The 26120-nt window shown below is 38.7% G+C and overlaps 1 protein-coding gene across 3 annotated transcripts in view; it reads right to left on the bottom strand.

The window, feature by feature from the left end:
• Positions 1-462: 462 nt before the first annotated feature.
• LOC145935090 (uncharacterized) overlaps positions 463-26120 on the bottom strand; it is a 72923-nt gene continuing 47265 nt past the window's right edge. Inside the window, exons 1-3 of one of the 3 annotated variants that reach the window (XM_083036153.1) lie at positions 10078-10503; positions 6409-7155; positions 463-6222 (exon numbers count right to left, since the gene is read on the bottom strand). In XM_083036153.1, coding sequence (XP_082892279.1) covers positions 5496-6222; positions 6409-7124 — 1443 coding nt within the window. In that variant the 5' untranslated portion in view covers positions 7125-7155; positions 10078-10503 and the 3' untranslated portion in view covers positions 463-5495. Of the gene's footprint in view, positions 6223-6408; positions 7156-10077; positions 10504-26120 lie in introns of those variants that run through there. The other 2 variants (XM_083036152.1, XM_083036151.1) reach the window with 2 other exon arrangements.

Genomic DNA, 26120 nt, shown 5'->3' with positions numbered 1-26120 from the left:
TATTATATGACAATGACCAAAGTAATTAAAAAAAAGAAACTGAAAATCTGTGTATCTGTGAAAATGATTAATTGATGTTTTTATAAAAGCGCTAATAATTCTCTATAGAATCGTTAATTATGTTAGTGCGTGTAATAGAAATTTGTAATCAAATATATATATTCACTGGTGATTTCTTATATTATAAGATCACATTATTATTATCAATCTCAGTATAGTGATAAAATTAAACAATTGATATTACAATATCGCCAGTGAGAGAGAACATTTATAAAATCCTACGTAATTGTACGAAAGATTTTTTTTAATTCTTTTTATTTGCACTAAAATAGCCACTAATTCTATAAAGTCAGAGATTTTATAGAATCACCGAAATTAAGTTACAGTTCCACCGTAACATATATTGATACGCGATGAGATTCACGTATTTAAAAAAAACAGATACTTTCTATTTCTGTCTCCTTTATATTTTACATACTTTTTTATATTTCTCTGAATAGCCCCAAAGCCTAAATATTTTCGAATGTTTCTTTAAAAAAAAAAATTGAATGCTTCAATTCGTCAGTCAATTGTTTGTTAAAATTCTATACTCTTGTCGCGTATCGCTAAAGTAGCTAAAATAAATTTGTATTGTTCCTTATTTTACTTTAATTTTCTATTTTTATTTCTGTCGATCATCATCCGTACAACGCAATCGCAATTCAAGTTCAAACGCATCGTATTAGTACATTACAACTAGTCGACACAAATATATAATATATGTATGTATACATAGTTTTTGCACGTTAAGAATAAGAGGACAACAACGATAATAATTACGATGGGACAAGCGATAACTCTATATATTTAATATAAGTATAACGACGCGTGGTTCTTTGCCTCGTCGATATCCCAATTTTCATCACGGTATAACTAACTGCTTAAAAAGAAATTAAAAAAAACAACAGACTTGCGTAAGCAGGACTGGACAGGAACATAAGTTACAAATAGCATTAGGAACTAACCATCTTTAATTGTAGGAATTGTAGGAACCTTCAGAAATCGGTATATCTCAAGGTACTATAGTATCGATATCGCGCAAGTATACATTCGTGTAGAAATTGGATAATCTATGATTCAATTGCCATAGAATTTAACTCGGTTATACACGCGATGGACGTCAAATCAAAACTAAAACACCTATTATTCGATTTTACCTCTTGATCGACAATTATATTTCACAAACCGATTTAATCATAATATTAGAGACTCCTAATTAAAGTCCAGAATTTGCAAGATATCTTACATCTGTCTAAGCACTAAAGCACACAAAACGTATTGTATGCTGAACGATAGTAAAAATAACGCCGAATTATACCAGGCAAATAATGACGCAAAGTAAATCAAAGTCGAAGTGTCTTTTGAAAGATATTAGGCATCATAAAATTGTCAAAGAGACGGACTCATGTCCTCGTGATAACTTTGGATATATCTTTCTAATCCGTATTCCAATCGCTCGAGTAGCCGATAAAAAATGTACCTATGATTACGTATACTTGTTCGTACATTTGTTATATGTAATTAAATTAATATCTGTATATAATTTCGTACAGTTAATCGCGGTGCAAATTTGAGCGTGCAAACACATGCGCGAAAATGCTACCATGTCTATTCGAGTTTAGTACGATCAATCTGGCTCGCAAGTTATAATTATCGATCAAGAGGTGAAACTAAATAACGCGTTTTCCTAATTTTGTTCGACGTTGATCGCGTTCTATATGTTATACGCAGGAATTGAAGGAATTATATGGCAATTCCAGAATATATGCAGACCTGAGAGTAAAGCCGGAGATGAAACCTTCTACAAAATATATTATTATCTCAGTATAATTTTGCAATATGAACTCAGCACTTTATACATATACTTTATGTGCCGAATATGTAATAGTACCTTGGAATATATTAATTTTTAAAGATTCTTCAAATTTAAGATTATTAATTCCGAATACTATTTTTAACTTTTCTGCCGGTCCTACTTATGAGGCCTGCTATTTTTTCTCTTGTTTCTTTTCAGTTTGAAATCTTATCGAAACGATAGTGGCATTCCATCTCTATAATAATTACTAACTGTCAAATCTCATGGATACTTTCAGATTTCGCGAATGTGGCTCGTATACTACAAATTAATAATTTAATTGTCATTTCTCTATGCCCGCGTTGTGCGATGATACCATTGAGATATATTTTCGTCACCAAAAGGCTTGAAAACTGAAGAGGTCAGCAGGCTTTGAAAGAAAGGCAGATCTTACTTCGAATTCCCTATATAGTTTATATTGTACATAAGGAGAATTATTCTCTCCCTTCCTCCGAATAGAAGATCGGACTGAATTCACAAGTGTAAGCGTCTCGCGCGCCTTTATCTCTTTTTTTTACCTTCTTTCGGTGGGTGACAGATGAACACGAATGTACGGTTAGATGTCGTGACAGAGAACGCTAACGAATTTACTTGTGGCCAGTTTGCAACAATCGCGGCGAAAACCGGTCTCATCCTCGACGGTCAGCGACGGAACGAAGAGATGTCGTATACCGGCGCTAAGAGAGTCGCGATTAAAGGCGTCACGGAAGAGTTTCTTTTGTCGAGGGTGGATTCGAAATTTTATTTCGTCGCAGTCTATTCGCGAGAGACAATTATTCGTTTCTTGTAACGCGAAAGAATTTCGAGTATCTTACTAAAGACTAGAGAGATTGACATTGTTGTAATTTCGTTGAGCTCGAATACGGATGCAAGAGCGTTCGCAAGTATTCTCTACGTTCATTCGAGATGATGGAAAAACGATACTTGACATTAAATGTATGTATTTTTTTTCTCATCGGGAATTGAACGAATTAAAGAGAGAGTACTCAACTTCTTATAACTTTATATTAATTATAATTCAATTTTAATTAAAAATTATATTGAGATATACTTTTTTGCGAACTGATTACACTTTTTGTCACAATATTTAAACGTCCATTCTGTTACTTGCCGAAAGAAGAAAAAGAAGAGATAAAGACGCGCGAAACACTTGTAAATTGAGTGCTTTATGATCTTTTATTTTGGAAGGATTGGGAGATGTTTCTATGTACAATAAACTCGAGAAGTTGAAAATATCCCGACGATATCGCACATTGCATTAAGCAGAGGTAGAGATTAAATTATTGATTTGTAGCATTCGAGTCACATTCGCGAAATCTAAGAGTATTTATCAGTGAGATTCGATAGTTACTTAGCAATTGTTGTGAAGCCATTAATAATACCATTTCGACAAAATTCCAAACTATTAAAATCTCACAATTAGTATACTGAGATAATGAATATATTTTATAGAAAGTTTCAGCATTTATGGATCAGATAAACTTAGACATTTTATCAAGATTTCTTTTTAAAAAAACAAAGAAGCAACGTAATCAAAATCAATCACCCTTTTTGTTTTCTTGAATCTTTTTAAGTATTATAAATTATAAATTATAAATTATTTTTATTTATCTTTTATGTATTATAAATTTTGTGCATCATGCAATGAGTTCTTTTTTTTTTGCATACACAATCATTTTTAAATTCTGCTCTATATTCATTGTTCTCTTTTATGAACCAAGGTTACATCTACGTTTTATTACCAAAAGTTTGCAATTTTTCGTATCCAATCGCTTTTTTAAACGAAAACATACATAAAATTTCTTTCGTAATTTATATTTCGTATTTTATTGTTTGTGTTAATTTTAGAATGGAACAACGGTGTTTCATTGATTCGCTCACATGTTTGTTTCGTTAGAGACAACAGTTCCATAAAAGTTTCAAAAAGACGTATGCATATAGGAGAGTAGAACAAAAATAAGAGCAGGATATAAAAATGAATGGCGCAACGTGAACAACCAATATTGTTTCTAAGCTCAATACCATTTTAAAATATGTGGGAAAGTATAACAAACGGCGTGTACAAAGAAACTCACGGTATGGTGCTTCCCATAAAATTTATAACGCGTGAAAAATGTTTAAAAAAACAAATATAATAATTGTTTTGGATTACGTAACTTCTTTGATGTTTAGTAAAAAGAGATCTCAATAAAATGACTAACTTTAATTATAAGAACGTGCATTATAAAGAAAAGATAAGGAATATAAGAAATATAAAAATTAAAAATATCAAGGAAAAAAATAAGAAATTACACTAATTGTAAATTCTATTTTATATATATGTCGCGCCATTTTAAACAATTTTTTCTGCTACATAAATTGCTAAATAAACTGCATAAATATATAAAAGTGAAAATACTTTTTTAAAGCGAAAATACGAGACAATGCAAGAAGACGCAATAGTTACACTATACCTGCGCCTGTCGTTCTTTCTTTATAAAACGGTCAAACGAAACAATCAAAAGATAAACGAGGGTAATTTGGGCCTACCCGATATTTCGAGCGATATTCATATAACATGCAATCCTCCTGTTTTCCTTTCTTCCTCCTTTCTATCCTGTTTCATACTGGTCGCAAAGACATGGTGGAGTTTATATATATATTATAACTCGAGACGTTCGTGTTTCTTCGCTGCATCGGAAGAAACTAAATGGGACCAGGAAATAAGAGTTTTCCTCCAGAAATGCGTAACGGACCCGCATTGAACAATAAGTATCTAGGTGGCCTCGAGTCGGCGGTCAAAAACAAAAATTTGCATACCACTGCGAGTCCATAAATCAGTCTAGCATTGAGCGGCAAAGGCATCAAAAAGATGAGACGCGTATCTCTCTCGAGAAAAAGAGACCAGCAATCGGCTACAAAATTTTTCGGCGCAATGTACCCGGTGTAACTCATCGCGCAAAAAAAACTGGTTCGCGCAAAAGACGCGCACCGTCCGAGAGGAGGCCAACTAGCACAAAAAAAGTAGAACTCTTTGAAGAGGATCGTTGACGGGGCCGGCTGTGTGCGTCCGAAGGATAGAAGGCGGAAATCGGAGAAGCAGATTTCGATTATGCGAGCCTCATTCTCCGCGATCAAGACGAAACTGTGAGAATGGAGGTGGAGATCGGCTTGAATTTTAAATCGACTCGGACACTGGACGACATGATCAAGATTTTCTATTTTGCTTCTTTTGCTTAGGGGGATATCGTCCTTCAAAAAAATTTATGACCTTCATTTTTTTTTTACTGTTTCGACCGTTTTGTAAGAAAAGAAAAATACGCGCAGGTATGCAGTTTCGCTATTACGTATTATTGCATTGTCTCACGCATTTTCGCCGATTTTTAAAGGTTTTTCATCTTTATATATTTATACGATTTATGTGGCAATCGCAAAAAGAAATGTTTAAAATCGCACGTTTTAATTTGTTACATTTAGCTCAGCAAATTGGAGAATCGTGATCGTCGTCCAAAATTTCAAAATTTAACGATGCAATAAGAGGTAGATATGGGAAAGCGATTATGGGATACCTTTCTCTACCGTTGAAACTCCACTAGGATGTTGATACTTCACTTGATCGGCGTTAGGGGTTGCTTCTTGGTTGTCGTGACAATCTTGACGCAGCGCGAGTGTGTCTCAGGAACAGGCTGGCTTGATACTTTTCATCCTCTTGTTCGGGACTGCTATCTTTGCTGAGGCTATGGCTCAGCGACGAGTCATTGCTGCTGTTGCTGAAGTAGTGTCTGCGTGACCTGGACATGGATAGATCCTCGGGCTCGGTTTGCTCGGGTAAAACGATCGACGGTCCAGGTTGAGGGTTCGAGGGCCCGGGTAGATTCAGCATCTGCGCAGCGATGTCGACTATCGGGCTGGGTAATGGGCGATGAGTCGGCCTCCTCAGAATTTCCTGAGCAGAGTGCGAAATATTCTCCGTTTCCTCTTGCTCCTCTTTGTCAATATCATCGCTCTCGTCCGGCTCGTTTTCGAACTCTTGCACTTCGTCGCCGTTACCGTCGCCATTGCATCTGTGCTGATGCAAATGGTGCCGTCTTCTGAATCGTCCATGGCAAGTCTCGCATTCGTACGGCTTCTCGCCGTTGTGTACCATTAGATGTGCCTTCAACTGATTCGAGTCGCTGAAACGGTTATTGCAATGCCTGCAAAGGTACGGGCGCTCGCCCGTGTGTACGCGTATGTGACGGCGGAGATTCGCGACCTGAACGAATCGCCGCTGGCAATATTTGCAACAGTAAGGTTTCTCGCCCGTGTGAAGTCGCATGTGTGTCTTTAGATGGTGGTCCCGAGTAAATCTGCAAAATTGAAGGACTCAAATTATTTATCGAATTTACGATTTAATTCTAAAGGGATATAACATGCAGAACGTCTTTTCTTCAAATCAATTTTATTTACAATATAATAATCCTTCCCAAAGAAATTGTTCTCTCCCCGTCACAATTAAGAAAAGCAAGATCTGCGATTAATCGCGAGAAACTCACCTTTTACGGCACACCGGACACTGGAAAGGCTTCTCGCCAGTATGCGTGCGTTCGTGATTCTGCAGCACATGCTTGTAACCAAAACCTCTGTTGCATACATTGCAAACAAAGTTTTGTTTCTTGTTTTTCTTCTCTGTTGTTTCGGGACTGACGGTTGGAGATCCTGTCTCGGAACCGACGATTGGAGTTCGGGATGGTTCGATGTTAAGTTCGGCTACGCCTTGCAACGTATTTTGCTGATCAACGGTTGATTCGGCGTTCAACGGTTGATTAACGGGTGTTATTTTTCTCTTCTTTCTGCCACCCTTTTTGCTGCCGGGCACATTGTTGTTGTTATTATTATTATGATTATTATCGTCGTCGTCGTCTTTGTTGGCGGGGGTGATGCTGATGCGCTGGGACGTGGAATTGCTGGAAGTGCTGAGAGCCGGCGATACTACTGGCGATAGATGAACGGAGGAGGGCGGCGGAGACCCGGCGGGCTGTTGTCTTCGCCAATCTCGCGGATTGCCGAAGAGATTCTGATTGAAGAACGACGAAGCCGCGGCTAAGCTGCTAACGTGCAACGGAGGAAGTCCAGCGTTTATCAATGCTTGAGTAGTGAGAAATTCCTGGTTCAGTACCGATAATCTTGCTTGTACCGATCTTGTCATCGATTCTGGATATAGCGACACGTTGTTGTTGAACGGTGGTTGCTGCTCGGCGTCCTGCATCATGCTCAGGTGTTGATTTATCAGGAATCCTGAACTCAATAAGAAAAATTATTTCAATATTAAATCACGAAGCTGCACTTAATACTTAAATTATAATAGGAACAAGTTTCATTATCCGTATATCTTATGAATTGAAAATATGAACGCTGTATATATTGATATTTTTTGGCGCATATATAGAATATATATAGAATACGTTGGCAAAATTCGCGGCCAGAACTAAGCAAACAAAATGTATAGGAAAATTAACTGTATAATTGAGACATCTTCTTCCTCGCGTTTTCTATCCCTATTAACTTCCCGTGTACGCTTCTTTCTTCTCTTTCTCCCTTTCTTTTTCCTTTACGATCTCCCTCTGTTCCTCTCTTCCCTACCACTCCTGACGTGCCCTCCCACACATGTCGCTCGCACGTGAGGTTACTGGATCCTCCTCCATTCACTCACACTCTCGTATACGAGAGTTCATTCATAAGACTCTACGTACTATCACGTACGCGTGTATCGCATCTTCGACTTGAGGCCAACGACTTTATCAGTAAACACTCACTATTATCGAAATGTTGCGTTGTAATCGATCAAAATGTTAGTCATTACAGCATCATGTTACTCTTTTTTATTTTTGATTTAGACCCGACGGATGTTTAAAGAGAGAAAAAAAGATCTTGTGCATATCAAAATTTATATAAATTAATAGATTAAAAAAATATATTCCACGAAATAATTAAGCGTACAAAAATTTACAGTCGTAATAATATATTATATATAGAAATATGATGTGAAAAATATAAAAGTTTCTAAGATTAGCAGCTGTCACATTTATATTTCATGATAAACGTACACATTAGTTTATGATTGAACGGACCCTAAGCACTGTCACGTGTATTGAAGCACAGCCTGCTTCAAACAGAGAATTTTTTAAATTTTAAATTACCTACGCAATGTAATTTTTACTCTTGGAATACGTGTCATACAGGATTACTTCAATAATTAATATTTAAAGATATTGATATTTAAAGATTCGATATTGTAATCTCTTTTAATACGATCTAAAGATATTCAACGATTATACGCGATTGACACGCACTTTACTAAACATTCAAATGACTATTAAAGTGAAATATTCAGAAAGTTTAATAGCATCCTTAACGAGATCGATTTAAGCAAGGAAAATAACCGAAAATCTATTTACTCGATCGCCGCCGGCTTTAATTAATAAACTCTTTAGAGAATCAACGTCGTTCAATCAATAAAGATGCGTACGATGTCTCCTTCTTCTTATGTGTTCCTCTCTTCTCTCTACCCCAAAATTCCCTTAACAGCGACCAAGATCCTTACAGCCTACGACCGCCGTTTCTTGGCAACGCGACGAGAAGAGTACCGCCCCCACTCGCATCTATCCCCCCTAATTGGTCGCAAAACCCTTGTAGTTCTACCTCGAGTCCTTTCTCTTGGAAGCGCTATTAGAAGTTAGATCGTTGTAAATTAATCTATATCTCTGTGTTCTCTACTATCCGACTTTATTCTCAACTGATTAAAAATAATCTCTATAGACACACATGCGCTTGCATGATTTACATTAGAAAAGTTAACTTCCTGATAATAAAAAAATATATACATATTATATATATGTATACATATGTAATAGATAAAGTATGTACACACAAAAAGTAAAAAAAAATACCTATATAAAGTATATATTGATATGTTTATAGTTCTAAGTCCCGTTAGCAACATAAAATAATTTTTCACGGTTTCAACAATTCTTTTTTATGAAGGTAGCGTTAAAGTTAAAGCTTTGATCGGTGGCCGAAAAGAGAAGCCTTGAACGCTTAGAGTAATAGACAACTATCTTTTCTTTAAACCTCAAATACTTTATTGCAAGCGGTTATTTTTATTACGGTCTTATTGACTGTATTGCTTTTTTTTCTTTAAAACACATAAGTTACAAGTACCTTTCCTAAACCAAGATATTTAGAGAGTTGCAAGGAAGCCTTTCGATTTATAGCCTTTAAATAAAACCATGAAACCGAGAGAGTTGTCTTAGGAAATTATAATACATCCATTAAATATTAATGTAATGTCCGTAATATAATGTTCATAAATATTAATCTAATAATCTAGGATGCTTGTTCGACAAGGATATTTTGAAGTATGATATAATGAATCGAAAAGGTCGCTCGCGCGGTTTGACAAGAGAGCGTTTGTAGAGTTACGAGACAGTCGTTAAAAGTAATAGCGTGCCGAGCATTCCGAAGCAATCGCGATAAGTCGAAGAAATCACGGCAAGTTTTATTTTTCCGACATTACTTTCTTAACATTCTTCGTCAAGTGATTTCGCTAGTCTCTCTGAGGCTTATCGATATTTACAATGTGTCACAACGTACGTGCCGTCGTAGGCGCTTTTAGATTCTGGCGACGCGCCAAAAGTCGCGCGCTTGGCTCTTAAGAAACTATGAAATCGCTCCCTTCTCGCCTTGTGATTTCCTCTCCCCCTCCCTCTTCTCTCTCTATCTCTCTTTATCTCTATGTTGAAGCGCAAATATATTTACATTTTCGCATTTATTAGAAGCCAATATCCATAAGATTGCAGGATGAGAATAAACAAGAAAATAAAGAACAGAATTCTCGAGATTAGTGTGACAGAATTCTGATATACGCTGAATCTTATACGACGGATATTTTATCATAGATAATTTTCAAAATGATAAAGATTAATAAAAGATCTAGAGCTTGTCAAAGCAAAACAAAAATGTTAATGATTAAGCGCATAAAAGGCTCTCAAAAACATATATAGACATTATATTAAATATGCAATAAATACATATATCATTAAAATACGAAAAACAAGAACACATAATATGAATAATATATCTTCAAAGCTAAGATTTTCCCTTCTCTCCGCCCCGATGCTTTATCGTTCGTGCCTATACGCACGAAATATCAATAATAAAAGTACCTGCGTAAATATGTGTCCCCTGCAAATAGGACAATGCCATGCTACAATCCATGCGACGAGTTTTCTTCACTTTGACACTCCATCCACTCTTACCGAGCACAATGTGATCACTTTTATGACGATGACATACGAAGAAAAAAGCGCAAAATATCACGCGACGTTACATTAATAGTACGAATAAAAAGTCGATATGAATTTGCTATTTTTTCGTTTTTTTTTTCTCTTCTAGAAAAGAAGAATGTTCTTTTTTTTCTAATAATTTACATAGCAAACTTACTCCGGCGAACACGCAATACATACGGTAAGGCCGACAACGGCCTTATATATCACGGCGAAAATATCCCGTAAATATGTCTATCATTCGATCACTATATACTAGTGTATAAACAAGCGGAGCCGGGCTCCGACCACAAAATCGACCGACAACGTCAGTCGACGATGTCTACTCTTGGGCTGACCTAACCCAACACTAAGTGACAACCGACGTGCGGCTCACTAGTATAGTCAAATATGCCCCCACCCTTGCACGCCCCGGTCAACCCCACTACTCTCTCCTTCTCTCCCCCACTACACATCACAGCGCACTACCCTCTCGAATCGCAACCCCGGATGCGCGAGTCGCCGAAACGTTCTTCGCTGGGGCGCGGGTTAGCGCACGTACAGAAGATGGAGTATAGAAGGGAAAGCAAGAAAGGGAGAAACAGGCGGGTTAGGAAGAGTAGAGGGAGGGAGGGACAAGAAAGGAATGACAGTGGGCAGCCGGCCGAGAGAGGAAAGAAAAGCGACTAGAGGGTAAAAGAGATGTTGTTGCGTATAGAAAGAGCAAGCGCGCGAGAGAACGTAGAAGGGGAGGTTCAAGAGAGAGGCAGAGTGAACCTGTGACCATGATCTTTAAGGGGTTGGTGCGTGCGGCGAGCGCACTTTTTCCTTGGAGGGAGAAAGAGAGAGGTAGATATGTAAAGATAGAGAGATAGGACAGAAACAATCGCTATAAATCGAGCAAGAAAAAATGAAAGAGACGGAGGAAGAAGAGGAAAAAAAAAAAAGGAAAAAAAGACGATATATGTAAAGAGTGTAGAAAAAATCAGCAACGTGTTTCGTAAGATCCAAAAATGAATAATCAATCGTTTTTCTTAAAACTGCGAGAAGAAATGCAAAGTAGAAACTAGTCAGATTTTCTGCATTTATTATCCCTGATTAACGATATTTCAATGTTCATTTTGATCGTATTATGCTCGTGTTCCCTCGAGCATATAGTTTCTCATTTCGCGATACAGATGTATTCGCGAGAGCATACACATTTGTTGTTCTATGTTTGCTAAACTACCGTTTGTGCAATATCGACAGTTCTGTGTATGTGACGGCGAGCTTTTTGCAAAAGTTCGCTGCAGCTGTCAATATTTTAAAAGCGGTCGATATAAATTGTACACCGCGATACATCGCGTCTGGAAAGTCTTTGGGGTTGCGCGCAAGTATCATATATAATATCGCATATAAGCATTGATCCATGAAAAAAAGGATGCAAAAATAGACAGAATCACTATTAAACGATCGTCTTCAACAAATGATTAACAGAATAAGGAATATAAATCAATGATAAATCAAACGCTGCTTCTTTCAGCTCGCAAATTTTTAGCACAAATCCTGATTAGATTTCTTATTAAAAGTTTGATAACGTGTAGTTTTTTATAATTTTGTAAGAATTGGATTTTAAAGCCTGGCTTAATTTTTTTATATGTCTTATTGTAGAATAAATAAACTTTCAAGTTCAAAGTTTTTGTAGCACTTTTTCATAATTAACTTATTTCTTTGTTCATTAAAGTTTTTATGAATTTCTTATCTTAAGAATTAAAAAAATAATAATGCAGATCCAATATTATGTTTTATAATAAAAGGCATCCTACACACAATCATGATGATACAGAAATGGCTACAAATGTGAATGAGTGTAAAGAACAAATTTTATAATTATTCATTGATCAATAATTATAACGTCATAATTATGTTTGCAAGATACATATAAGTAGCTATGAGTGTGCCAGACTACAAGAACATTTTTGACTTTTGCTCGATACAATTCCGGATTTTCCTCCACAAACGGAACCCGCTCGCGGAAACGCGCCCTCCGCGGCGATACGGTTACCCCCGCGGGGGTCGTTCTCATTCGGAGCGCAAGAAGGAGGGAGGAAGGCAAGGGTGCACACACGCGTGCAATCATGCGGCTCTCTCGTTCGCTCTTCCGTCTCTCACCTGCTCGCGAGCCGGGCGTGCGCAGCGCGTGCCTGCAGCCGAGAATTCACGTCGGAATCACTATCGCACACACACGTTCGGTCGCGATAAAAAAGTGGAAGAATGCCCCTCGGATCCCCATACGTATACTGACATGAGTGTCACGCATGCACGCGCGAGAGCGAGAGCCCTTCGTGTGGCACGGGCGAGATGGCACGCACACACACACACACACACACACACACACACACACACACATACACATACATACATACATATACACATACACCGCCACATGTCGTTCTGTGTCGGCACGATACGCACATATACACACACACCATGATGCGCGTGTACGCACGGTGGTGGCTCGACGCACTCCACCCTGTCAGCCGCCTGTCGTCGCCGTGAAGACAAAGACGGAGATTCGTACAAGCCGGTGGAGAAATAGAGAGAGAACGATGAAAGAGGCGAGAATAGTAGAGAAACAGGAAAAAAGCCAAACGGGAATCGAGAGAGGAGCGGGATTCTAGGGCGATTGTCGAATTAGTGAGTCGACCGATCCACAAGAGGCTCTTTTTTTCCGTGTTACCGAAAATATCTCTCCTTTTTTTTCTCCTTTTTCTCTCTCGTGCGCGTTTATTTGCGGCGGAGAAATTGAAACGTACGTCGATACCGGATTCTGCAGAATGACGAATAGATGATTCTGCGTTCATTTTTAAGCGATTATTATTTAAGGGATTATTATTATTCATATTATTATTTTGTCTACATCTATCGTTCATATATCGGATATGGTAATACGAAAAAAATTATGTCTGCTAAAATTTATTTAGAATCAATGTTTAGTTATTTATGAACCAAATCGCTCTCATCGATGACGATTTTTAGATCACATTAAATGAACAATCGATCGAGAATGCCAGGTTTTTTTTTTGTTCGATGAATGTCATACGTTCTGGGATTTATCGGACAAGGGGTGGCAAAGAGGCGGGATACCCGAAGAGAGTACGATACGAAAATACTTCCGCATACAAACCTGACAAAATATTGTGAAAAACCACGCAGGCAAACAACTCAGCTCTATGTGACTCTCACAAGGGGCGCGAAATGGAATCATCTCGTTTTGTACGCGCTTTAAATCATATCGAAAGATCCATTACGGCGTACTAGAAAATTCACTCCCGTTCACTAACAGTTCCTGCAAACATTTGTTTGAAATTAAAAGAATAAGAATTTATTACCTCTATTTATCTATAAAGCGTAACATTTTTACTATCGGCGTTTTTTTTTTTTTTTACGAAAAGGGATGCGCCTTTGATATTCATTTGCTTTTAATTATTTTATAAAAATATCAAATCTGAAATAAAAAAAAGGTAAAATTAAGATATTAATTGAAGAAATATTAATTAAAGAAACTGTTAATTTGTAAGTATAATTAATTGATTAACTTATAATTATTGACTTTTATCTTTTTTTCGAAAAAGTCTTAATGTTCAATAAAAATATTGTCATATCTTAACAATTTTTATTTCACTTTGTATTTCATTCATCATTTTATGTAGGACTGTAGACTATTAATTATTATCAATCTGTCTATGTTACCGAAACTAATAACGACCGCAACAAAGTTCGCATTATGAACGAGTTTCAGTAGTTTACCCTTTTTCAAAAGGGAGAAAATTCACTTCCAATGGGCGCATTATTAGCAATCATTAGAACTTAACTCTTGATGCTTATTGTTAGGCAAAAGAGCAAGCTGCTTCTCAGCAGGCTGTTAATATAATAGAATAGTCTTATTGTTAATATCTAGAATAAGATCTAACTATTTCGTTTTTCATTTCATATATTGCAGTTTACATTACGATATAACTAGGCATAGTAGCAAAAAGATTGTAACGAATTAAATGCAACACCATTTTGTTTCAACGAAAAAAAATAATAAATAATTAATAATATTAATTTGAATATAATAATTATTTTTTTTCGAATAAATCTGACAATGAATATCGATGTTAAAGACAATATGAGATATTGATAAGCTTATTAAAGCACGCATCTTGTAGAATTAAGAGTAAAATAAAAATAAAGACCAAAAACAAAGATTAAAACAAATTATAAAACAAAAAAATTTAGAAAAAGATTTGAAGAACAAATTTTAGATATTTTAAAGTCCATGTGTTGTCCTTGGAATATCTAAAAATACTTAAAAAGTTAGTAGATTCTAGACCCGCAACTAAATATAAAATAGATCTATAAAATACTCAAACAGTATGGCTAAAGAGAGATCCTAGTCCTTAAATATATTTAATTTATTATTATTAATTGTGAAAGAATAAAAGATTTTTTTTTTTCGGTACAAAAATATATAACGGGGATGTATCGTAAATCGTGGTGCAAACGGAAGTGATTCTTCATGTATGTATAAGTAAAAGATGTAGAATACATTTTTTTTCTTTTAATTGAACGAATATGTATGCCGTCATTTGGCCAGAAAAACGATTAGAGGCGGTTTCGCGTTTTTATGTTTCTTTCTGGGACGATGTCGAAAAAGATAGAAATATTCAACGGAATTTTTCTTTACGTGGTCACCTACCGTATGCAGAATTTACCAATCTACCCCGAAATCTGGCCGTTGAAACCACTTTACATAGAGATCAATACGGATCGCATCAATATCTTGATCTGTAACCGACGAACGACAGTTGATCACAGCAGCAGAGGCCGATTTGAAAATTTCTTTGCTCAAGCAAATTTTTTTCTTCCCCCCTCCAGTTTTTCTCAATTTTTCTCCTGCGATCGTTCTAACTAGATATCGAGAAAGCGCGCTTTCAAATATTTTTTTCAAGATATTAAAACGCTCCCGTTTTTTTTTTAAGAGACGAAAGTTTTTGTATATGCAAGCGATCGCGGGAGCGATCGAGATCTGCAAAAGAAGTTGTCAGCTGTTCTTCTTAAAGTTCGTTACTGTATAACTCTATTTCCAGAATTCTATTTTTATTTTATACCGAGAGAGAGAGTTTTACGATGAACAAAGTCTTCGACTCGACAATGAATACGTGACACACAAGTGTGTATCTTGAATTTCTTTTAAGTTTCTTCATTCTTAAAGTGTTTGATTTAAGTAACAGATAACGAGAGCTCTACTTATCTGTGGGCGACAGTTTTTCGATAAGTTGATATTTATGACTTATGACGCATCTGGACCACCGATGCTTCATACGTCAGTGAGATAGAAACCATGTCAGAAACTTATTACCGAATCTCCTAATTATCGGGTCCCAATACCACTTAATGGTCTAGGCTAATAATAGCAGAGCAGTGCCCTCTTTTCTGCATTAATTCGTGCTCGCCCACTGGCGAACATGTGGTGTGCGAATAGACCGAGATGCTGTCCGACGCACCAGCTGGTCTAGGAGGAAGGATGTCGGTCTCTCTTTCTTTCCTTTTTTTTCCTCCTTTTATTGACCCTATCGTCCTTGTATCGGCACCGTCGCGGAATTTCGCCCGACGATCATCATCATGCCGTTCGAAAGAGTTAAATTCCACCGAGGCATACGTTGCTCAAGCTTTCGCGTCGCCAAATCCAATTTTTTATTTTAAGATAATTCAACTCTATGCGATACATACATATATTGTCTCTAAGCTCGTATTCAACGAAAATTCTAAAAACAAAACAGATTATTCGATGCTCGATATTCTATTTGCGCAAAACGATCTCGTCGTTGACAACGCCTGTTCGTATCTCTAGCTAAATATCTCCCGCGTATATGTCAACGGATTTTGGAATCTCTCCCTCGCGAAACAGCATATCGAGAATCGACAAAGGCTACACGCAACGACGTTCTTTAAGCGGATAGACCCCACTTTTTTTTCCTCATCGTTCCTCGAGGATCCCTTCGTGGGTTCGCGTCCAGTCGCGACTTCCGATCGAGCGAGTTCGCTTTTGCGAGCCTCGAAGTGGAGGGAAAGATGATGCGGGACGGATGAAGCGTGCGTAAGGGAAAGGAAAAATTGTTTGAGATCTCCTCGTATATAGAGCGGTTGACCAAGCCGGGGACACCTGGTTGCTCGAGAGATCGGGTCGATTTAGGGCGGATTTCGCAACGGACGCGACGCGATTGCTGGTCAGCCACCTCATTCAATAAATAATGAGACGCGCGATCGATCCGCGAAACGGCCACGAGACTCGCGACTGTGCACCTTCTCCTATGTAGGATTATTTGTCAAGGATCGATCGATCTGACACGGACAATGGCCCGAGCTAAGTCGGAGATCTTGGAGACGCGAGGAAGATGACGGTGACATATCGATGCGTCACTGTCCGATTAACGTGACTCCTCTGTGTTTGATTGATTCCAGTCCTAATCAAATACCAGCCTGAAATTAACTCTCCTATCGTGCCTCGGTCCAAGAATCAATTCGCGGCACTAATGATATTTCGATCGCTTTGAAGTTTTTTTCCACGAAAGATCGTTTAAAGTGTGCGTTCGTGTATTGATCCGTTATACTGTTATTTATAAATTGCGTCTATAATAATGTCGCGAAAATATTTTTACTAATCAATATCGATCACTGCCGAAACAATGAATTTCCGTGCGTCCGCGGAAACATATGCACGGAAAGTGAGCGCGATGACGTCGCATACTTCTCATCCCCCTTTCCCCCCGCTTTAGCCTGGCTCTCTTTTTCTCTCACGTTTGCACCCTCGGTCCATCTTTTTTACTCGGTAACGTGCTCCCGCGTAACAAGGGCCTAACAGAGCTGTCAATCCATCGATAAATTGAATGGAGGACCTAAAACCACCCTACATTTTCCACGCTGCCCTTCACCCCCTTTCATCCGTGCGTTGCGTACTCTTACACCCTATCGGCGGTGGCGGTGGCGGAAGAGAGACCGGTACGATATTTTTTTTTCCGCAACACACAAAAACGTCCGTCTCTGCAACTGACGTGTGATTCGGTTACCCTCGCGAGAGGAGATTTAAGGAAGCAGAAAACTGACCGGATGCGAGCGGACGGCGTGTCTTCATCTAGGATGTCGGTTCGCACAATGACGCAACGAAAATTCTTTTGCGTTTCTACGTGGTTTTATCAAAGATTCGTGTTTATATTTTTGATTTAAAAAATTATAAGACGCATTCTTTCGCATATTCTTTTTGTTTGTAAATTAATGTAGCTGCTCACTTGAATATATATGTCATTAGGTTGTCTTTTATAGAACTATATAAAACTTTATTTCCAGAAACCGCGATACAATCCCGAAAACGAACAATATTTGACCGATTTATCATTTACACAGATTATAATGCGCGAGAGAGTGGTTGTCGAGAGTAAATTTCTATCATGGAATAAGTTACCGAAGAAAAAGGGCTTTGTAAAAGAGAGAAATTCGGTTTCGAAGGGGTCGATCGTGAGGTAGATGGAAAGTATCACGCGGAGGCGAGAAGAAGAGAGGAGGAAAAAGGGAGGGAGAGGGCATAATCGACCCCACGCGCTTAGCTCTGCTTCCGCACACACGAGCAAATCCCCTCGTTTTTGGATTTTCGGGTAAAACGGCACGGTAAAGGGGAGAGACTGGTGAGTAATTCGAAGCAGGGTGCGGGTCTGAGATGTCTGTGTCAGTGTGCGTTCTACGTAGCGCGTGTTCACGCAAGTAGGGCTTGCCCTTCCGAATCCGCACCCCTCATTGCCCGTTTTCCACCCCCGTTACGCGATCTCCACGTGGGGGCAGGTTTGACCAATATTTCCGAAGGGTAAGGTAAAGAGCCAGGAGGGGGGGGGGGAATTGACACACGCAAAGGGAAGAGAGGACGAAACCGCTTTATCGCGTCGCTAGTAATTTGTCCGTGATGCTGCAGCTACGATGGCGCCAGGTTCTCAATCGTTCGAGAAAATTAAAACTCGCTTAAGAAACAAATATACGGGATTCTATTAAACGAAGTTTCTATTATTATCTGTGATGGAAAAATTCTATGAATCAATAATCTTTAAGTGAACAAAATTCTTTGAGTTTGACGCGGTCAAATCGTGTCTTTTTGCTATTGGTTCGCAGTATGATATGAGTATTGTTTTATAGACGTATCGATATATTCTTTATAAATCCATAAAGATAAAAAATATAAAAAACCAATAAAATGGCACTTAATTTTTAATTAATCACAGCCTAAAGGTGTGATATTCCATCGTAGCTATTTAAATTCGATATCTACTCAATTATGTGTACTAGAGAAAAAATACTTTCTAAATTAAATAAATAAATACATTAATCATTCGATATTACTCGCCTCTTTCGTTTTTCAATGCTTCAAATACTTCAAATATTTTTGAAAAAAGTCTCATTGTAAAATTGAAAACTTTCTTTTCATCGTGCGTAATGAAATAATACTTTCTCAATTTCGAAAAAATCCGTTATCAAAATTAAAAATATTTTATATTGTATTATTTCATAATATGAATTTATGCAAAATAATCGAGTTTTGATGATAAATACTAACACATATTAATTTTCATTAAATAAAAATTGACATATTATGTAAAGTTATTTTTGTACTTCTTAACGTATTATTTTCTACAGAGCGTTACGAATTTTATAATCTTAATTATTTTGCTATTGCAGTTCTTTCATTGATCTTTGTCATGCATCTCGTTTGCATCCTCATCGCAATGTAGACCAACGGTATGTCAGATAGTATTCGCGCGTCAATCAGATTAAAGGCAATGTTTCCAGACTAAAAGTTTTTTCTTTCCCTCTTCCCGTACCTGGATCATACTCCTTCGATGAGTGTCGTAGCAGGGTGAAGAGGTCACCACGGCCGAACTCGTTTCTCCACGCGATGACTACGCGAGGGCTGACTCGCTCCGGCCCTTATTCGCGTCTCGTATTCAAAACGTCCCTCTTTTCCGGTCGACGACGCGTTACGAGATTGTCGACGTTTCACGTTGACAGTGACGAGCGGGAATACAGTATATATAGTATGCGCGCTCTCAATGAAATGACGATATAAACGATCGAGAGTCTACTTTTTCTCTCTCGCGTTTTGATCTGGAAACCGTAAAAACGCGATCACGCCAACGAAATTCGCATCGAGGGGTTTCCGGCCGTTTCTCTCTTCCGTCATACACTTGACTCGTCTCTCTTTTTCTCTCTCAAAATATACGTCTTCGTTCCGCGAAACTCGAGCGTACGGTTTTGAAATCTGGGAAGATGTTTTGCATTACGCACGCATATATTCGCGTGTCTTTTCTCACATCATCTTGAATTTATGACACCCGAGACAGGTGCATTATTCGCGCGTTGCAACGCATCTTGCAACGATTCTATGCCGTTACCGAATTAATAACACGTTTTAGAAAGGTTTTCGATGAAGCATCCGCACGAGCTGTAATTGTTTCGTTGTAGATTTTACAACTTAATCGATCTGTGCTCTGGACGATATATAGCCTCGCCCGAAGCACAAGAGTCGCCTGTGTGGTCCATCCGCTTTCTCTTTCTCTCTCTTGCTCTTCTATCTATTTATCTGCGCCCACCTCCGAATCCCATTGTACCGTTTCTCGTTTTCCTCGAGCCCGCCACGAATTCACATTGTCGCAGATCCATCGGGAAAATGCGAGCCCGCGGGCGAAACTCCATACGGTCGATTAAATTTTTCGCCGATTTGGATTTTCGAAAGACGCTACGTGACTCGCCGATCAGGGCGGTCTCGACTTTGTTCTCGATCTCCGAGTCTTCTCTGACGCGTCTGCTTCTTGAGTATATAAAAAATATTATTTTTGATGTATCCTTTTTTTCAAAATAAATAAATTGCTTTAAAAAAGATAACAATAATTTTACATTTCTCTCAAAATTTCCCGAAATCTCGCACAGATGTAATCTTTCTGTGTCTTCTTTTTTATAATATGACAACATAAATGCTGGTAAATATAAGCTACATATGTGTTTAAATAAAAAAATTAAGATATTCACGGTAAGAAAGGATAATTAAAAGCTATCACATTAAAGAATAGTTAAGATAGAGAATTATCAATCCTATTAAACTAATATCAATCTCACTTAATTCGTTGTTATTATTCGCTTCTTTTTATCTCTTCTCTATACCTTGTCTAATAGCTCAATTTTATGATAAAAAAATAATATATATACACATATAATAATATTTAGAATATTCTCTAATAAAATGTAATTTTATTTATCTAACATTTTTTTTTATATTTCACAGTTTCTTGATAGGAAATTCCAATGAGAAAAATATATATATATAGTATAATCTCAAAACTCTGAAAACCTAAAGATCACTAAAATTATAACTTGATGGTGCATTATAACACATTTTTCCATCTATTATCTGTCTTTATTAAAGAACCTCTTGACTTCCTGATGTACAGAATGCTTTTTATCCACAAAAGCGCTCTCATCAAAATGCTCAAGTTGGTCAAAATACAAGAGAATGGATCAAGGTATACGTGCACGTGTCTCCTTGGACGATTCTCTGGTATACCTTTTCGTCCTCTCGGCAGGAGTGAACTCATGCGCGCACGATGCGTGCGGGAGTTACTCTTATTTATACATCGAAAGAGAGAGAGAAGAGAGCTTCGTATATATACATATACACGAAGCCTTGTCATCCTTCCAGCCTGCGTCTCCTCGCAGTTTTCTCGCATGGGCACATCTCAAGAGGGGCCCCACTCTAGTCGCGACAGCGACAAGCAGCCAACTCCGCAGCTGCACAATCGTCGCCCACGGAGCAGGGTTCATTTAACTTCGCAAATACACAACTCTTTAACATTGTGTCGCGCTAAACGTCCTGCCTCGCGCTAATGGACACTGACAAATGGTCCCCTGAAGAATCTCACGCGCGCGGCCTCGGGCCTCTCCTTGGTCCATTTCGCCTCCGCGAAGGCGACCGCTGCCAACTGCATAATACTCGAGAGATGGCGAGAAACTCGGTGTTTTATAAATTATTCGACTGGCAGCGGTACAAGGCAAGCGCTACGCGTACGTTTCGTTATTTCGTAATCAAAGGGGCTACATTTCATGCTGACACTGAGGTAGATACTCGGAAAAGATCGCTTCTATCGTTATGATAATACATCGTTTAGAAGATGACCTCTGCGCGAATTCATACACATCGTTTTATCGCGCGCTTTACCTATTAAAATTTTTTATATAAAAGGACACGCATAAGTGGGACATTATGCCGTCGTCGTGACAATAAAGTCGATGCTACTGAAGTTTGCAAGATACAGAGAAAGAGAGAAAAAGAGAGAGAGAGAGAGAGAGAGAGAGAGAGAGAGAGAGAGAGAGAGAGAGAGAGAGAGAGAGAGAGAGAGAGAGAGAGAGAGAGAGTCGAATAAAAAGAAAGAAGATTCTCTAAGCAACTACATGATGTCGGATCCTCCTTCTTCGTGTTTGCTTGCGCCGACTCATCCTCTTTTGAGGTCCCATCGTCTCCTGCACACACGATCCTCGCATATACACACATATACTCACATATCCACATACACAAACAGCAGCCTTACGCGAGCAGCAACAGGCTGCCGTTTTTTATCCTCTTTTCGGAGATCTCGACGTCGCCGTTTCTTCGTCTTCTCCGCCTCCTGGCGATGGATCATTTTATTGCGCTCGTGCTTCCGGAAGCGGAAACCCGGTGGCCGCTAAATATAAATCGAACGAGTCAGTTATCACGTTCTTTTATTTTCTCCTGATTTCAATTTGGCGACACGGTTCGTCGCTTCTTCGCGACAGTGCGCTCTCAAACAGGAGCACATTCGTGCGGAAAAAATCGCTGGCGACAGGACAAACTTCAAACGAACCCGACACGAGCTACTCTCGTTCGGAAAAGCGAAAGAGACGGCCCGAAGTCAAGTGGGCCGTATGGATTATGTCGATGCACATCTTGAAAAACTTGCTTGGCGCAGCGAAAAGAAGAAAGAGAGCGCACGATTGCTCCTGAAAACACGCGGATCTTTACGTTAAAATTTGGCCGTTTCCTCGTTTTTTCGAATGAAAACTGACTGGAATTTCTTTGCTTCTCTCATGTTCTTATAATAGTTAGAAGAACGCGTTATTTCAATAAGAGAGTACAAAATAATTTTATGCGAGCTTGTTTCAGTTGTATATTGATATGATAATACAGCGCCGTCAATTCACATAAAGAATTTTAAATTAAATATTAGAGGATATATTAATCTATAATAATTATAATATTGTCAAATGAATATATTAAGGAAAGATTTTTTTTTTAATTTATTTTGTACAGCAAAATTTTATGGAAATATCAGCTTTAAATTTTATTTTAAAAGTAATGATCACTAGAACGTTAGTGTATCATTGCATAAACAATATAAAAATTAGTAATTATTATTTTAAATTATGCATCAGAGAATTAATTACCTTGAGTTCTGCAAAAAAGACATGAGAGAATTTAGAGTTGTACGTTTTATGCGAACAAAAGCCGCCTTTTCTTGTCTGGTTCGCCCGTTGCGGGAAATATAGATGTTAATATTTGTCTCCTGATTCTCACCTAAGCAGGTGTTAGGCATAAGCGCGCCATTGTTGGATTTAAAATCGCCCACGCGCTCCAAATCTCCGATCTGTAGAAGTTTCGTGCCATCGCATGCGTTCCTCGGCTTGGCATAATTTTACGTAATAGTCTACTCGAGCGTATGCGCATACCTTTGTGTCATATATGTATAACATTATCAAAAGAGTGCACACGTTATTAGAAAGCAGATGCCAGATTTTGTAACACAAAAAAATTTTATAATCTTAATTATTTGTTCCAATCTGTAATCGACATAAACACTCTTTATTTAATTACTCTCTATAATATTAGAAAAGAAATTTCTACTCATATCTATTGTTTATTCTATGCATTTCTCCTTTATTAATAAAATTTTCCGAATAAAATTTTCTCGCCTCTTTTTCAATTCAAAAATAACTTTTGTGCTTTTGATACTGTTCTGTCGGAGCAGTCGCGTATTAAAAACTCTTTGAGATACTTTTCCAATAGCACGCATCTTGGTCCGTGCCGCGTAGAAAAGCAGGAGAAAAAGTCGATACAAAGGACCATCCAGGCGACTGTCAAATTTATATCGACCCCGAGGATTTCGAAAATCGTTCTCTTTTCTCTTTTCTCCCTCATCGGGCAGATGTAGGTATGCTTCGTCGGTCAAACTTAATAATATTTATGCAACGCGTGTGCAGGCAGCATTTCACTTTTTTTCCGATTCCGGCCGGTGGATTTCGAGGATCCTTTATTACGTTACTTTTTTCTGCGAAGCATTCGCGGGATTAAGGTGTGGGTTCATGCGGGGTTCCAGCTACAGAGGACGCAACGAGTGGTGCATCCTACTCTCGGGATTAAATATGTATTTCTAATACTATACAAGAATGTAAAGGAAATATAAATTGTTTACTTCTAATTAAGTGAAAGGAGTTACAACAAATATAGCGATCAGATTTCGAATCGACGTCAGGTCATAAGGAATTCAAAATGGCACGTATTAATTCTTCGCAAACCCCTTCGTTCAACCCTACCGCGTGCGCGGCCAATCAAAGCTCTTTGATTTGTTTAACCCTTCTTGTGTAACGCCGACGTTCCCTATGCTTTCTCCAACCCTTTGCAGCACCTGCCCCGAGTTAAGCATCGACGTAATTGCGTATACCAGACAGGCCCTCGCTCTCCCTGGATTGGTGAAAAACTTGAGAAGGGGCGTGGTAGCTTTACCCTTTACCGTATGAAATAGTACCGATATCTGTTATCCCTCTACTGTATATTGATTACACGAAAAGTGGACAATCCTATTTTACGGTAAATCTGACTAAAGTCCAAAGCCGCAACAATGGAGTTTGACTCTAGCAAACAACATCTTGGATGTTAAACGATAATAAATGATAATGCAAATATTCCGGTTAGTTTATACGTGAAGGAGCTAATAGCGAGAGCGAATCGGGCAAATGTTTTGGCGCTTTGACAAATAAGTGTGTTTATGCGAATATCGCGCTGACACGCGAAACATGTAATTTTACAAGTAACTCCCATCTCTCATTTTCACCGGAAGATATTAACGTTCGCCAAACGGAAAGCTACGCCGTAACTACCTTAAACTCATCCCCTTCCCTACCTCTTTCTCTCTCTCTCTCTCTCTGCTCTGGGTAAATGGTGCTTCAAAAGTTTTTGGTATCGCGCGTTTACCAAGTTTAAAGCGCGGGGCGCATGATTAATGATGCCCAGATAATCGCGACTGAGCCACTGGATCTAAGAAGGCCTTTAAAATAATCCCCATAAAATTACGCCCTAATGCCGCGACCATTAATCCTCCGTCTTATCTTCCAAGACGTAGGCGCCAAGACGAGACTCAACCGACCGTCGAGGTCGCGCGAATGCGAAGGCAGAATAGAGATTAGAGAGATTTAATCTGAAGGAAACCGCGCAGGACGATCTCCCACTGTACTTCAAAATCAATCGATCAATCAATCTTGCCTCGGTCAGCTTTAACGCTTGGTCGTTTACATACAACTTGTTTCTATTCAATATTGCTTTATGGAGAATAGAGTTAGAATAACGAGAGAAACCAGAATTTCACCGAGTGATCTCGAAAATATCTCGCGAAGAGAGAAAGACTTATTTCTACATTTTGTCTTAATCTTTGCTTAATCGTGTGACAATTACGTTCTGCAAGTCTGAGATACGTTGGCGAAAAAATTCAGCAGATTTTAAATAGCACTCCGTTATGTTCTCGATGTGCAATCGATTCACGCGCGCGCGCGCGCGCAGCCTCGAGGGTCGAATCTCCAGCAGACTTGTCCCCGGTATAGCAAAGTTTTTCCCTCCCTTACCCTCCGCGCGCATTTAAGCCGGCGGCGCTGCCGGAATTAATTATTTAGGGGACAGAAATGGCACCCCTGTCCACCCCCTCGATTCTTTCCGCCCCTACCGCGTTTTCTGGCTCTCTCCGAGTTTGAGCCTAACCCGGAGGGCGAAGATATAATTATGGGCGGTGGGAGAGGGCTTCAAGTATTCATGTTTTCATTACGGGGCACGGGTCTTCGTAAAGCGGAGTGCGTGCGCGAGAGAAGAAGGGATTCTCTTTTTTAAAAATACGCTCTCTATATATCGCCGCTCATCCGCTATTCTTTTCCTGCTTAGCTTCTCGCTTCCTGCCCTTCCTTGCCTTACTTGCCATTATCTTTTCGATGCACGCGACACAAATCAATTCTTTGTTTTCGATTATCCGGGGATCGACAAATTTTAAAATTTAGAAGATCTACTCCAAACAGTACTTTACAAATATTCTGCAGAAATGTAATTGAACTTCGATATACATGTGCAACATGAGAGAGAGAGACGATTCTTCCATTTAAAGCAGTCTCGTATCCATCGATCTTCTCTTATCTTTAAAAGTAACCACGCGTCAAGGATTGGCTTTTGTAAGAAAGGAAGTGGACTGCTTTACCGCGGATAATTTTTCTCGCTAAGGACGGATGCCTCGAAGGCTGGAATGATGCTCGTGAGGTGTGCACGGACTCTTCTCCGCCCCAGTGTTTTTGCTCAGTCCGTTATCTGTTCTTTGTTCCAGCGTTCTCGCACCCTTTGTCCCGGATCCTCCCTTTTGTAACTTCCGAGATCCCTCGGCATTGTCTTCCTAAGAAAGAGAAGTTCTTTGCAAAAATGTCGCAGTCCCCGAATTAATCGACGGCATTTTCTTCCTCGGTGGGTGAGTATGGAAGGAGATCGGCCATTAAAAATTCCTGAATCAGTAGCCTCTTGCTCCTGATTAACGGCCAATCCACCCCGAGCGATCCTTCATCGAGAA

The sequence above is a fragment of the Prenolepis imparis genome, unplaced genomic scaffold (assembly GCF_030444845.1).
Source record: "Prenolepis imparis isolate NDT839.2.m4 unplaced genomic scaffold, iyPreImpa1.0 SCAF_4, whole genome shotgun sequence".
Classification (NCBI taxonomy): Eukaryota; Metazoa; Arthropoda; class Insecta; order Hymenoptera; family Formicidae; genus Prenolepis; species Prenolepis imparis.
Note: the sequence above shows the minus strand (reverse complement) of the source record. Positions and strands in the feature narration are given on the sequence as shown.